The 14,083-nt window shown below is 34.7% G+C and overlaps 1 protein-coding gene across 3 annotated transcripts in view; it reads right to left on the bottom strand.

The window, feature by feature from the left end:
* Positions 1–14,083, bottom strand: part of IMPG2 (interphotoreceptor matrix proteoglycan 2) — a 34,790-nt gene that overhangs the window by 15,910 nt on the left and 4,797 nt on the right. For all 3 annotated transcript variants that reach the window (XM_039322484.1, XM_039322483.1, XM_039322482.1), the window contains 5 exons: positions 11,916–12,082; positions 6,240–6,271; positions 2,185–2,228; positions 1,744–1,826; positions 94–255 (listed from right to left, as the gene is read on the bottom strand). In XM_039322484.1, the coding sequence (XP_039178418.1) occupies positions 94–255; positions 1,744–1,826; positions 2,185–2,228; positions 6,240–6,271; positions 11,916–12,082 (488 nt within the window). The remainder of the gene's footprint in view (positions 1–93; positions 256–1,743; positions 1,827–2,184; positions 2,229–6,239; positions 6,272–11,915; positions 12,083–14,083) is intronic.

Here is a 14,083-nt window from a genome sequence, read left to right on the forward strand (position 1 = left end):
TGGCTTCTTTTCTAATGTTCATCTTTCCTGATCTCTAACCTGCAAGAGCAACTCTTAAAGTGTATAGCAAAAATGTATAGGTGGTATAATTACTTCAGAAATAAATTGTTGAGAGAGTTGTTGATATTCTTCAGTGGAGGGGTCGCTTAGCTCATTGATGTATTTCTCTTCAGGAAGAAGAATACTGAACACAACCAACTGCTCATGAACAGGCTTCATTAGTTTTGTATAATCTCTTGTTATCTCATTACTGACCTGGCAAAGCACACAAGCAAAAGAACAATTTGATTTAATGAATTCTAGTCGTAAACAACCTCCCCACACTATATTTCTATACCCAGAGCCCCTTTGCACCATGTTCCTGAGTCAGATAGGGACTGGGCTTTTTGCTGAAAATAAAAGAAAAAAACTGGAACTGTTTGTACCATGATCCCAGGTAAGACTGGTTCTAGGCTTCACACTGCAGAAAGAAGAGAGAGAGAGAGAGAGAGAGAGAGAGAGAGAGAGAGAGAGAGAGAGAGGGAGGGAGGGAGGGAGGGAGGGAGGGAGGGAGGGAGGGAGGGAGGGAGGAGAGGGAGGGAGGGAGAGAGAGGTGCAAAGAGGCTTTTTAGTACACAGCAGCTCTGAGACTATTTTTTTGTTCTCTCTTTTTTTTTTTTTTTTTTTTGCTTTGAAGGTCAGCCTCAGCTTGCCCCTGCAGTAGTGGGAGCAAGAAGATGGGGAAAGTCAGCTGCAACAGGAGAGTGCAGGTCAGTAGAGGACTTGGGATGCAAGGTGCAGCTTCCTATAATGTGACAAGTAGAGCTGCACATTTCTGGAGCTGCTTGCCACCCTACAAGGCAGGGTGAAGGGTGGCCAAAGAGCAGGGATTGGGGGAAGAAAACTAGGTGGGTGGGAATTGGAGGCAGTCCCTTACCTTACTCAGACTTGGGGCTGGGAGGAACCAAGCCTAATATGGCTTCAATTGAGGTGGGTACTTATTTATTCCATGTTTAACAACAGCAACCAAGACTGTTGTTAAACATGGAATAAATAAGTACCCACCTCAATTGAAGCCATCACTTAGTGACAGCAATCTCAGCAACCAAGACTGCTGAGATTGCTGTCACTAAGTGATGCAGTAAATGACATTTAAAAAAAAAATAAGTGCATTTTTATCTATGGAAATTCCAGTCCAAATTGTGGTCATAAGTCAAGGATTACCTGGAGTAGAGAAACTGTTGTGGAAGGAACTGGCTGTGAATAAAGGAAGACTGCAAAGTTGTGTGAGAATATAGGTTCACAATAGGAAAGGGAAAAGAATATCAATTGGTGACTTCTATGGAGGAAAGGATGTCTCAGAGAGATGAAACTTCACCCAAGATCCAAAACAGGGAGGAGGGAAACAGCTGGTTATGGATATAGCTGAAATCATGGAAGTAGATCGTGATCAGAGAAGAGAACCATGTTTTGTTTTCATTAATGGGCTTATTCTATACCATTGTATATAGAGCTGGATTTTCAATTATTAAATGCGGCAGAAATAAAATAAATTCATTTTAAACAAAACTTGATGAATTCTGAATTTTAAAAAATGTTGAACTACTAGGCAGAGATTTTCAATATTGTTCTAATCTTGGTTAGCCTTTGAAGTAAAAAATAATAAAGGATTTTTTTAAACTTGGATGAAATTATTACTGCTCCAATACATATCAGGCAACATCTATAAAAATTAAAGCAATCTTATATAGCACTTAAGCTTACTTCATGACCTTCTCTTTTTTCAGTTCTCTCCAAATGACTTTCAGTTGAGACCACATCAGGAGGAGGAATAGTGGCAACTATTTCTAAAGAAAATAATAAGTGTCACTTTATTTTTAAATAAACTATTTTGTTAAATAAAGAACAATCCAAGCATGAAAAGATTAAGATCAAGTCAAAACAAAATAAGTCTGATTAAAGTTTTAGTCACATTTAACAATGACCCATTGAAAATTGGAATCTAAGTTATTGCAGCAAAATAAATATTGACTTGGCCCATCACTAGTGCAGCATTTCTTTGCACAGAAAATGTCATTCCTTTTTATAGCTAGGGACCCCAAACCACTTCTATGTACTCTGTTCCCATGCAAAACCTTAATCATCTTGCTCCATCCTTTTCACTAATTCACAAATCAGGCAGTGGACAAATTAAGCAGAACAGACCTCTCAAAGTGGTAGTATCACCAACTGGAGAAGGAGTTGACATCCTAAAATTGAAAAATAAGAAAAACAAAAAGAAGTGTGTCTATGTGTGAGCGAGAAGAAAATAGATTAAATATTTTCTTTCAAAAATAACAGCCCTTATTCCCATGGTTCTTTCAGAAAAGAGAGGTAAATGGATAAATAATCTAATGCTATTTGTAGAATGCTTTTACAACAAATCATGAGTGTATGTGTGCTTGTGTGTCTCACCATTTTTACTGTGATAATCTCACTATTAATGAGGAAAACCTGATCATGTGGAGATCATTAAATCCAGAAATTATCAATTATATTTTCATTGCAATCAGAAGTAACTTTTTATATTTTCTGTCTCAAATCTAGCAAAGATATGCTTGATATTTTCTGGATATGCCTCGCTTTTTCTTTATTGTAAGTTTATATACATGGTGTTTTAAAAAACATATTAATCCATCCCCAAGTCCTTAATATAACATTTCTATGGTGACTTGTACCTAGTTTAAAATGTATATCGTTTTCCAATAATAAGAATAATAACAAAATAGAAAAGAAAGGACCGAAAATAATAAAATACAAAGAAATGCAAACAAAAGTAGAATATCAATGGCAAAAAAGAAAAGAAGAAAAGACAATATTAATAATTATAGGAGCCTTGGGTGCAATCCCAAAACATCTGAGCATCACTTAAAACTTAAAGCAAAAACAAAAGCCAGTATTTGGCATTTTGTTGTATTTAATGCCAAAATTCTCAGAAGAAATCTTCCAGAAATTGAGATAACTAAATGTTATCTATTTATAAATAGATGATTATTCTAAAATCAATGATGGCACCTGAGAATACAAACTGAGCTATTTAACTGCCTCCATTTTTCCCTTAAGAGTTAAGACACTTTACAATTATAAACCTGAGAAATCTTTGTTTATGGTGATTCTCAGTCATCCAAGTCATAGGTGCTTTTTCAAAGGCAACTGGACTGTTTTTCCCCTTCTTCTCTTCTTCTTCCTCAAGGAAAAACAGTCCAGTTGCCTTTGAAAAAGCACCTTTGAGATTGAGAAAACTTTAAGTTCTACAGAATTGCTATTTTTATGAAACCCAAATCGAAGTATAGAGACTTGAATATTCCTGAAAATATCCATGCATAAATACATTATGTAGAAATATCTGTTTGTTTCCATTTATTTGACCTTTAATCTGAACCATTTATCTACAATTTAACAAAAACACAACAAAAAAACCTCTGTGGAATGGAGGATATGATGTGCAGTTACATCTGTGAAAACCAATGATTTCAGTAGAGGAAAAAAGTTTCAGGAGACTAAGATTAATTAATTCAGTCAAGATTTAAATCTAAGCAAACCAAGTGGAATAAAATAAAGCTCTAATATTCGTCATTACTGAAAGATCAAGTGTGACATGTAGTAGATATAATATACTGTAAGCCTGGGTTTGGAATATATTCTTTGACTGCAGAGGAAGGAACTCAAATCACTAGAGGAAATAAAACCTATACAGAAAACCTGCCATTTTACATTTCGTTTGTATATTGGCTTTCGTTTTAGTAATTTCCCAAATTACTATTCATTCATTTTGTTCAAGAAAAACAAAGTCGGATTTTAAAATGAATGTGAAATGAACTGAAAAGATCCTATATTATCAAAGGCATTTTCTCTGAAACAAATATAATTCTGATGTCAAGACTGCTAACATCGTATGTTCTTGCTTGCCATATATGAAGAAGCAAACCTGTTTTATTTAGCCGAGTAGCATTTCTAGAGTTAAGACAGATAGCAGTAGGTTAAGGGGTGGGAAAGTATGCAAGTTAACCATAACAATGTCTGGGCACAGTGTGGCCAAGGTCAGCTCAGCTGCAACGGGAGGGGCACCTCACGGTTCACATTAATTGGAGAATGTGATTGATGACTGTAAAATGAAGGAGTGAGTTATGCTTTGTTACAGATGCTTGGGGGAGGGAGGATTCAGTTTCTGGCTTAACTTTGTTAGTGCCGAAGCTATGCAGAATAATAAAAGATTCTTTTAGAGGAAAAAGCCTCAAAATTCTTTGAAAATCTGCTTTCTTTCGGAACCATGTCATCAAGCCAGAAACCACAAACTTTTAAATTCATTTAGGGGTCCCTTACCCCAGTCACTATCCCTAAGCTAACGGGGACAGCTGACAAAGAGAAGGGGAAGATTTTGCCATGGAAGGGAAAAAAGTGCCTGAGGCTGGCACCCCCCCAGCCGCAGCTTCTCCAGGAGGAACAGCAGCAGCAGCTTCTCCAGGAAGGGAGGGGCCAGCTACCCAGACAGTGGAGAAGAAACTCTGGCAAACTCCACAGCTGGGAGCAAGGCCAAAACTATCAGGAGAGCTGATTTGGTCGTCAGACTGGGAAGAAATAGCTATGGACTTTATAGTGGACCTACCTGAAAGTAGGGGAAACTACAGTACTTGGTACAATGGAAGGGATACCCATTGTCTGAAGCCACCTGGGTGACGTCCAGGGAAGTGAAAGCTGACAGATTGATCAAAAAGTTTCATGTTAAACACCCCAACAAACCGAAAAATAACCCTTGACCTATACTTATGTTTATATTCCAGGGTCTGTTCTTTTTGTAAGGAGGGCCGGATGTCAAGACTGCTAACATCGTATGTTCTTGCTTGCCATATATGAAGAAGCAAACCTGTTTTATTTAGCCGAGTAGCATTTCTAGAGTTAAGACAGATAGCAGTAGGTTAAGGGGTGGGAAAGTATGCAAGTTAACCATAACAATGTCTGGGCACAGTGTGGCCAAGGTCAGCTCAGCTGCAACGGGAGGGGCACCTCACGGTTCACATTAATTGGAGAATGTGATTGATGACTGTAAAATGAAGGAGTGAGTTATGCTTTGTTACAGATGCTTGGGGGAGGGAGGATTCAGTTTCTGGCTTAACTTTGTTAGTGCCGAAGCTATGCAGAATAATAAAAGATTCTTTTAGAGGAAAAAGCCTCAAAATTCTTTGAAAATCTGCTTTCTTTCGGAACCATGTCATCTGCATGACATTCTAAGATGCAGTTCTAGGCTTTAGGAATTACAATGGTTAGGTTGGCATTAATACATAATGCCAATAACTCTTATTATGTGTAGGTGCTACAGCAGTCTTCTTTACAAAGTCCTTATGAAATCATGTTTTAGCCTGTGCGCTTAAAAGCATACTTAACATAATAGCTGCATATACTGTATCTTCATTTTTCACTGTGTGCATGTGGGTAGTATGAAACAATTTTGGTTCAGTGTAAATAAGCTGCTATCCCTTTTTTCTAAAAGAGAAAAAAGGATGTAGAAATAGGAACAAGTGGCATTACAGTTATTTTTTTCTTTTACTGTTTAAATTTTATAACTGCTCTTTGAAAGAAAAAAAACTTTTCCTGTTTAATAGAAAGTACTACAATATCTTAACATATAAATAAATTCTGAGCTCCCTAAATACTATTCCAGTTGACTGTTTCTCAGTATGTCTCAACTTATAAAGAACCCCTGACATTCTTCTATTTTTCTGGGAAGGTAGTATTCAATTTCAATATTTGGGGATATATATTTTATGCTTCAAAAAACTTTATATTATAAAGACCTCTTCTGAAATTACCTGAAATTGTTTGTGGCATATGAACAGTGATTATTTTCAACAAATCTTTGAAATGATCTTGTATTTATCAGGCAGGCCACAATTAGCTCTAATCTTTATAATCAAGACCTAAAACAATCTAGAATTGTTAAGTAAAATGATGCCAAAAAATTGCAAATTGGTTTTAAAATCATAAATGCAGGAGTAAAACTGAAAGCGAAGTCAATGGAGGAAATTGGATTTGCTTAATGACCACATGGTTCACTTAACAATTGCAGTAATTCACTTGCACCATAACACAGCAAAGAGGCCATAAAATCAGTTACAACTGACTTAACAACCGCTTTGTTTAGCAATGGAAATTGTGGTTCCCAATTGTAATTGTAATTCAAGGACTACCTAAACTATAAAATATAGAATAATATAGATACTCACCCATCCATTGCTTCTTTAGTATAGGACAATTTCTAGAAAAATAGAAAACCATATTTTAAATATGGAATTGCATTTTATAAATTTATGTTATATTTTATGTTTTATATATGTGCTTTTTATTATGTGTCCCAAGCATTCTAGATAGCCAAGCCCATTCATTCTTATTTATTCATAAAAACGTTCAAAAGAAAGCCCCCAGTAGGCTGAAGACATATATGTTTACTGAAATAAATGCATCAATTCAATAGATGCTTAAATTTAATAGCCACATTATTAGGGAATAGGGTTATGTAAGACTTCAGATGAAAGGTCCCCATTTAACACATAAAAATGGGTGGGGCTTCAATTGCACTATCATGGCAACATCTTGATTTGTGTTGTCATGCCACCTCATTCACAGATGTCCGGTCACCAGGATTCAAACTTGAATTTCATTCCCAACAACTAATATTTGTTTTAAAAAGTAAAAGGTTTCAGAGAGATGTTTATTTTCTATTTATGCAGGGCACATATAATATAATGTGTTTATTTGAAAGTGAATTGCTTTCATTTTATATTTTTCCTATGTTGATAATTGCCTTAGCTGCTTGGCTAAACTGGAATATAAAACAAATATATGGGAATTATATAGTGTGCTGATTCAGATTAATTTGTACATTTAATTAAAGGAAAATCCATATATGTTATTAGTGTTAAGGCAAACAATGATTAGGCAATCTAACTTTCTTGATTCCAGTTGTTGAAAAATAGATACTGGACACTCTGAATAGTTATTATGATTTCGAAGGCAAATTAGAGAAGGGGAGGAAATTTGAAATATTTAATGTTCTTAAATAAGATTAAGAGTTATTTCTGTTTGCTTCCCAAGCATTCAAAATAGAATAATCAAACTAATGAAGATATTAAGCATAAGCATTGCCAATAAGAAATCATAAAGCAACATTCACATGCATGTCATTTATATTGTTGGGAAAATAGCACTAGTTAGATATATTAGGATGCATTGTTTAGGATATTTTAAAGATTATTTATAATATTATTATTTAGCAGGCATATTTATGAATGGATTCCCTATCTAAACAAAGAAATTCATTGAGAGAAATAAAATGTGTCAATGAGCAGATAAGAGTGCAAGATACCGATATACATATTTGTGGAAAAGTGCCATTTTTATTTTTATTTTTTTACTGGTAGGAGCAGAATTTATAACCAATAATTGAAAATTAATGGGGGAAATTAAAATATTTTTAAAAGAGAAATAACAGTTTAAATTTTCAAATATTGCAATTGAGGTAGCAAATGAGTAATACCTTCTAAATGATTGCATTAATGAAAAATCAGTTAGAAACTATCTGAATGGGGGAAAAGACATACACAGAAATCTGCCCAAATATTAGTCACTGATCAGCATATTTATTTATTTAGAAAATTTATATGGCTGCCCACCTTCGGTGATTCCGAATGGCTTACAAATCTCTCTTCCAGGTACGGAAACCCTTATATTATAGATGGATTCAAACAATGGGATGTAAATGCACATTTAAGGAATAATATACAAACATCACAAAAATTGCAGTGGGAATAGTCATTGTCAGAAATATGGTTGCCTATTTATTGCACATTTTAAATAAACAATTAAGTAAAATGCATAAACTTTGAAGTTTTCCTGAATATTTAGCAATTATTTGTTCATACGATAGCTTAGGTCAGCGGTTCTCAACCTTTGGGTCGGGACCCCATTTGGGGTTGAACGACCATTTCACAGGGGTCGCCAAACAACGCAGTCCGCCATTTTTCCCCCTTTTCCTTAGCTGTGCTACTCCCTTTTATTCTATTGGCTTTTGAAAGCCAATAGAATAGACTCTCTTGAATAGAGTCTAATTCTATTGGCTTTCAAAAGCCAATAGGAATTGTCCAGGATTTCTTTGCCCTGCTGAGCCTGCCAAAAGTCCCATTCTGCAAATGGTGCTGCAAGTTGTCTGCAGCGAAGGCGAGCGGTCTGGAAGTTTCCACCCCTCCCTGCTGAGCAACTACTAAAAATGTAAGTAAAAGAGGGCCAGGGGTGGGAGGTGGGAGGTCGGTGAGCGCAGGGAGGGTTGCTGATGTGCATGGGGCCCAGCGGGTGCCTTACCTCCCTTGGACTGGGCCAGCTGGTGGCCCAGCCAGTGGTCTCTGCAGCTTGCCAGTTACGCCTCGGCCGGCGCAGGGGGCGGCACCACGCATGCGCAGCACTCCCGGGCAGGGAAAGTCCTCAACTTACGACCGGATGGGTAGTCCTCAACTTATGACCAGTTGGGGTCGTGGCATTAAAAAGGTTGAGAACCACTGGCTTAGGTGGTTATCACAATACAATTCTGTGTTTTATCATTTTGTAAACTAACCACTGAATTCATATTCACCAAATATGAAATATCCACTAGTTTTGCAGCTTCTCAATCTTGACAATTTTAAGAGGTGTGGACTTAATTACCCAAACAGCCATGTTGAAGTTAAATTTGCCAAGGTTGAGAAATATTGGATTACAAGGTGCAAACTTGGAAACAGTGGGGGCGGGAGGGGGGACTCTGTTAGCCCAGGACACGTATCTGACTCTAAATCACTTAGGCAGCTGGTCTGATGAAAACCAGCAGGTTTAAAATAACACTTACTGGAAGTGTTTGGGCTAGATGGTAAACATAAGTATGCTGTCACCTTGGATACTGTGGGATTAAGGACTCGCTCCTGGTGTCTGGTTTTAGTATTTGAGCAGATGATTTTTACAGAGACCACAAAACAACTCAAAGAAATATTGATACTCTATTCTGGTCTTGGCAATTTTACTGCTGCATAGTAGGAGTGTAAGACTAAATGCAAATTTAGTCTATCATGGCAGAAAAGTATAACATTACTTTCAACAGCCTGTTATGGTTCTGATATGTTAGAACCATTCCACCTGAGCAAATTGAGATTGCAGAAATGGGTTGCAATTTATAACATTTGTAGTATGCCATACGTTTTTGTTTCTTTAACTTTTTTTTAAAAAACTGGAATAGTCAGCTTCATTAAATAGGTATGTGTTGATTAAATTGCTCCCAGATGCTTCTGAACAAAAACTTAAAATGACACTATTTAAATAGTTTGTTTTTTATTTCATTAAAATATAATCCCAAAACTCATTTAGAAGCCTTTATTAAAGACTCTTTATTTTTTAAAAGTCAAATACTACTAGAAGCATACATTATACAATCATTATATGTGCCTTAGCAAAGATATTACATTTCTCCAACCTTTTCATTTTAAAAAAAAATATTTTACTTGTAACTATCACTGCAGCCTTCACAGATGGTTGTCATAAATATTTCTATAGTTTTATGCAGCTGATTAAAATAACTAATTCCTTAATTAGATTTTTAGGTTTGTACAACTTTTGGAAAAAAAGTTTAGATAAGCATATATTTAATATCACTTTACTAATGTAGTGGATTTCATTTGATATCACACAATTATAATAAGATAATTAATTTGTTGAGTTCCAGCTTTTGTATACTTCCTTGCCACAAAGGATCCTCAGACTCTAACATTTTTATGAACAAAAAAAGAAATCAAAGGAAATGACAATATCACGGCATGGAATTATTTTGGGAAAATGCAGAAAATAACATTAAAATGCAACACTCAATTCAAAGACTAGAATCAGCAATCCATATAATTCATTTAGCCCCAATTGCCCATTGATTAAATCAAATATATTATATCAGAACATCATAGCAGTTTTATTATTGAAAAGTACAGTACTTAAAAAGCTACTTAACATTAGATGATACCAAGCTAATTTCAATTATTTATTCCTTCTGAACATTCAGCTAAATCAAGACTAATTCTAGCTGGCTTGATATTCAATTGCTAAGGGTATATAACAAATCTGCATATTAGCACCTCTTTGATTCAATTTCTGTATAAATGATATGGCAGATAAGTTGTGTTTTGTTTTATGCAAAACTGATGAACAGGTCAAGAAGCCACATTATGGACAGAGCATGGCAAACAAACATTCTGCAGGTAGCAAAGGAATGAGACAAGGATTTATACTCTTCTGTTATTTATTCAATCTATATGTTGAATATATTTGTACCATGGAAATCTGGATTGGAAAAAGATGAGCATGTTTTCTTTTCAACTGGAGGAAGAAACTGCCCAATGTTGACGACATTTTTCTGACAGCAAAAATGCAAAGGGTCTGCATGTGCCAGTAATAAAAATCTAGGAGCATGGTGAAAAAAATGGGACTAAAATTAAGTACAAAGACCAAAAAAATGACAGCAGAAAAAATAACCAGCCTTAAAATGAAATTTTTTTGGGAAGTGTTAGATAGTTTCTGCCCTTTAGCCTCAATCATCAATTGTAAAGGAATAAGCAGCCAAGAAATGCATTGCAGACAAGCACTTGGTACTGTAGCCATTTAAAAATATTCAAATATCTGGATGATCAGTAGCAAAGTGTATAGGCTCAGTTACAATGGCAAGAGGTGAAATATTGGAAGACTCAAAGGACCTGGATAGGGACAGATCATTATGAAGAAAAATGTACTGTATCTGTTTGATTGTTAAGAATAGATGCTGACCTAAAGGTACATACATAGTCAATCAATCAGACCCACTTATAAATCTGATTTGCCATAAACTAGCTCAAATGTTTGCCTTGGTCTATCAACAGCAAAGTTATTATGCTTTAAATACCTGGGCATGGTCCTACAGCTAATGGCATTAAAAGAATTCATTCTAGCTGTTAGACAAAATGTGAGTAAGAGTGCATTCTAGGGGAGGTCAATATATGCCTGCAGCTATTAAAATTTTAGCCTCTGGCTAGCACAATTACTATATAGAAACATACAGTGCTTTAATTATTCATCTTTTGAATAACATTAACAGGATTTACTAGTAAAAAAATATGTGCAATTCCTGCTTTCTAAAATTAATCCTGAGATTACATATTATGTAGCTAGGTTCACATTTATGCTGGTGCTCTCTGAGTTTGGTTGCTTGCTGATGTTTTATTACCCAACTAGGTAACATCACCACTGTGACTGGATAGGGTTTGCTCCCTATTTATATGCAATAGCACTATTGTAAATAAATAGCGAGCACCCCCTACACTTACTCGCACTGATGATGTTACCTTATTGGGTAATGAAATGTCTGCAAAGCTCAGAAAGCACTAAAAACTCTCTGTGTTTAGTTATATTTGCTTTGTGTTGGTTAATGATTGTAATAACAATTAATAATGATTTCTCAGAAATATATTTAAAACTTTTTTTCTTTCACAATTTATTTCCCAACATTTGTTACTTTACATTTGCAAGATGACATTCAAAGTAATTTTAGGCACATCAAATAAATACTAACATTATAAAAATGAAAAACAATAAATTTTTAAGAGATTCTTCAAATTAGATGTCAAGTGCTAATTTCCCATAGCCTGAAAACTCTGAATTTATTTTTATCATGTCCAGTATGACATAGTTAAAGCTACAGCTAACTGGTTTAGTAGACTATTGAATAAAAAAATAGAATAAAATAACAGAATAATTGAAAAGGCAGTTTCAAAAATGCACATCCTTTTCCCATCATATAATATCTTATCTTCACTATAACTGAAACTATGTCCAACTGATATTTTCTTAAACACCATATCTCTTACCTTTGCTATGAAGCTTTGATACTCTTCAGATTGACTAAAATTGGTGCCCATTTCAAATATATTCATAGTTCCTGCCTCACATTCATTTAGCCACTGTTGGTATTCTTGTTGTCCTGGGAGTCTGTCCAAGAAAACTTTGAAGGCTTCCCAAATAGCTTCTTGGCAGACTTTAAAAAAGAAAGAAAGAAAAATCTATTACTGTAAAAGTACCAGTATCACTATTATGTAACAATTATCTTGTTGTATTAGGTCAGAGAGAGAGAGAGAGAGAGAGATGCACAAACACGCTGCTAGATACTGTTGTTGCTACTGCACAAGAACAATCCTGATGGATTAGAATTTAAAAAGAGATACTATTTTCAACTGAATGTTAGAATGTACAAAATGTCTAGACATCCACTAGAAACCATGAAAGAGCTATTCTGTTCATATGGTAGAGGGCTATCTGGTCTGCAAAAATCTGGATGCTATCTCACAGAAGTGAAAAGAGTTGCTTTACTTAAGAATGAAAAAAGGCACAGCTCTTTGTGAGTATAGAGTTTCTGACAGTGTACATCATAATAATAATGATAGTAGTAGTAAAGTTGGAAGGGACCTTGGAGGTCATCTAGTCCAACCCCCTGCTCGGGCAGGAAACCCTACACCATTTCGGACAAATGGCTGTCCAGTCTCTTCTTAAAAACTTCCAGTGTTGGAGCATTTACTGCTTCTGGAGGCAAGCTGTTCCACTGATTAATTGTTCTCACTGTCAGGAAGTTTCTCCTCAGAGAGAAATTGGTAAGTTAATATTATATGAAAAGCTATCAAGATTAAAAGTTAAACAATGACAGAAGAATGTTGAAAATAAATACAATTTTCTAAAGAAAAGGCTAAAAGAATAGTAACAAAAGAGAAATTATTTTCAATTATTTCAATTTATTCTTAAGCTAAATGTGGCTTAAATTGCACTAAGTTTATTGAGTGTATATATTTATAGTTAATTGTTCTATTAGTGTCTTCATGCATTATTACAAGGTAGAATTACACTGCCAGAATGTCACATAATTATGAACCAACTTCAACGAAAATGAAAAATGAATTTCATGATTTCCTGCAAGAAAGAGCTTTAAAGTTAAGATGAAGAAAATAAAATTTCAACATTTGTGCATATAGACAACGATCTTGTTCAGATAAATCACACAGAAGTGATGCCAAGAGAAGCTTTCTTCAACTAAAACTGAATGAAGAGATAAAAGGCCCAATTAGAACATTATTTTCTTCAATCTTCAATCAGCTGTAGAACATGGTTCATTGTCTATTGTTTTTGTTATATTTTGTCTGAAATAAATTTCAAGAAATCATCTATGGCTTGTGATATAGAACTTTTAAACATTCCACTTAGAAAAACCTCATTTTTTGTATAGTTACATACACCACTTTTCCTCCCTCTTTCCAAATGATAAAATAGCTTTAAAACAAATGTATTAAATAAGTTTAAAATATAGAAAATTATATTTCAGTCTACGCCAAGTAGGCAGGTTTTTTTGAGCTCATGTAGCAAATCTATCTGAACAGAATGAATAGTAAGATAAATCTGGTCTATCATAGAAATCAGAATTCCTAAACAATCAATACCATGAATTTTTCAAATGCTAATACTTGAAACTTCTTGTGTAATTCTCCAGAATATTGGATAATTGGATTGTTTATTTTTTGTTTGTTTGTTTCAAATGACCACCCATCTCATATAGATGATTCCTAAGAAAGAATAAAAACTCATTGAATAATTACAAACATAAATAATCTAAAAATAATACCTGAGAAACTCACAGTGTTATATAACGGGCTTATTCATTACAGCCTTCTGCAACCTATTATCTTCCAGATTTATATTTCACAATTTACATTATACTCAGTTTTTACAGCTTAGATGATCAAATTGGCAAAGGCTGAGTTATTGGCTTGTATCATTGACACTTGACAATAACATTTAGTATGATTTCAGTCATGTAAGGGTAGCCTCTATTATTATTTATTTGTTAAATTTATGTGCCATCTATCTTGCTATGGGGGATACTTCAGGGGGCTTACAACAAGAAAATTAAAATTAATTTGTGTCTTAGGAGGATTCAGTGTGAGAACAGTTTTCTTTGGGAATTGTATGTTTTATTTAAACTTTTAAGTGAACA

The sequence above is a fragment of the Crotalus tigris genome, unplaced genomic scaffold (genome assembly GCF_016545835.1).
Source record: "Crotalus tigris isolate CLP2741 ecotype Arizona unplaced genomic scaffold, ASM1654583v1 scf7180000024115.3125172, whole genome shotgun sequence".
In the NCBI taxonomy this organism is placed as follows: domain Eukaryota; kingdom Metazoa; phylum Chordata; class Lepidosauria; order Squamata; family Viperidae; genus Crotalus; species Crotalus tigris.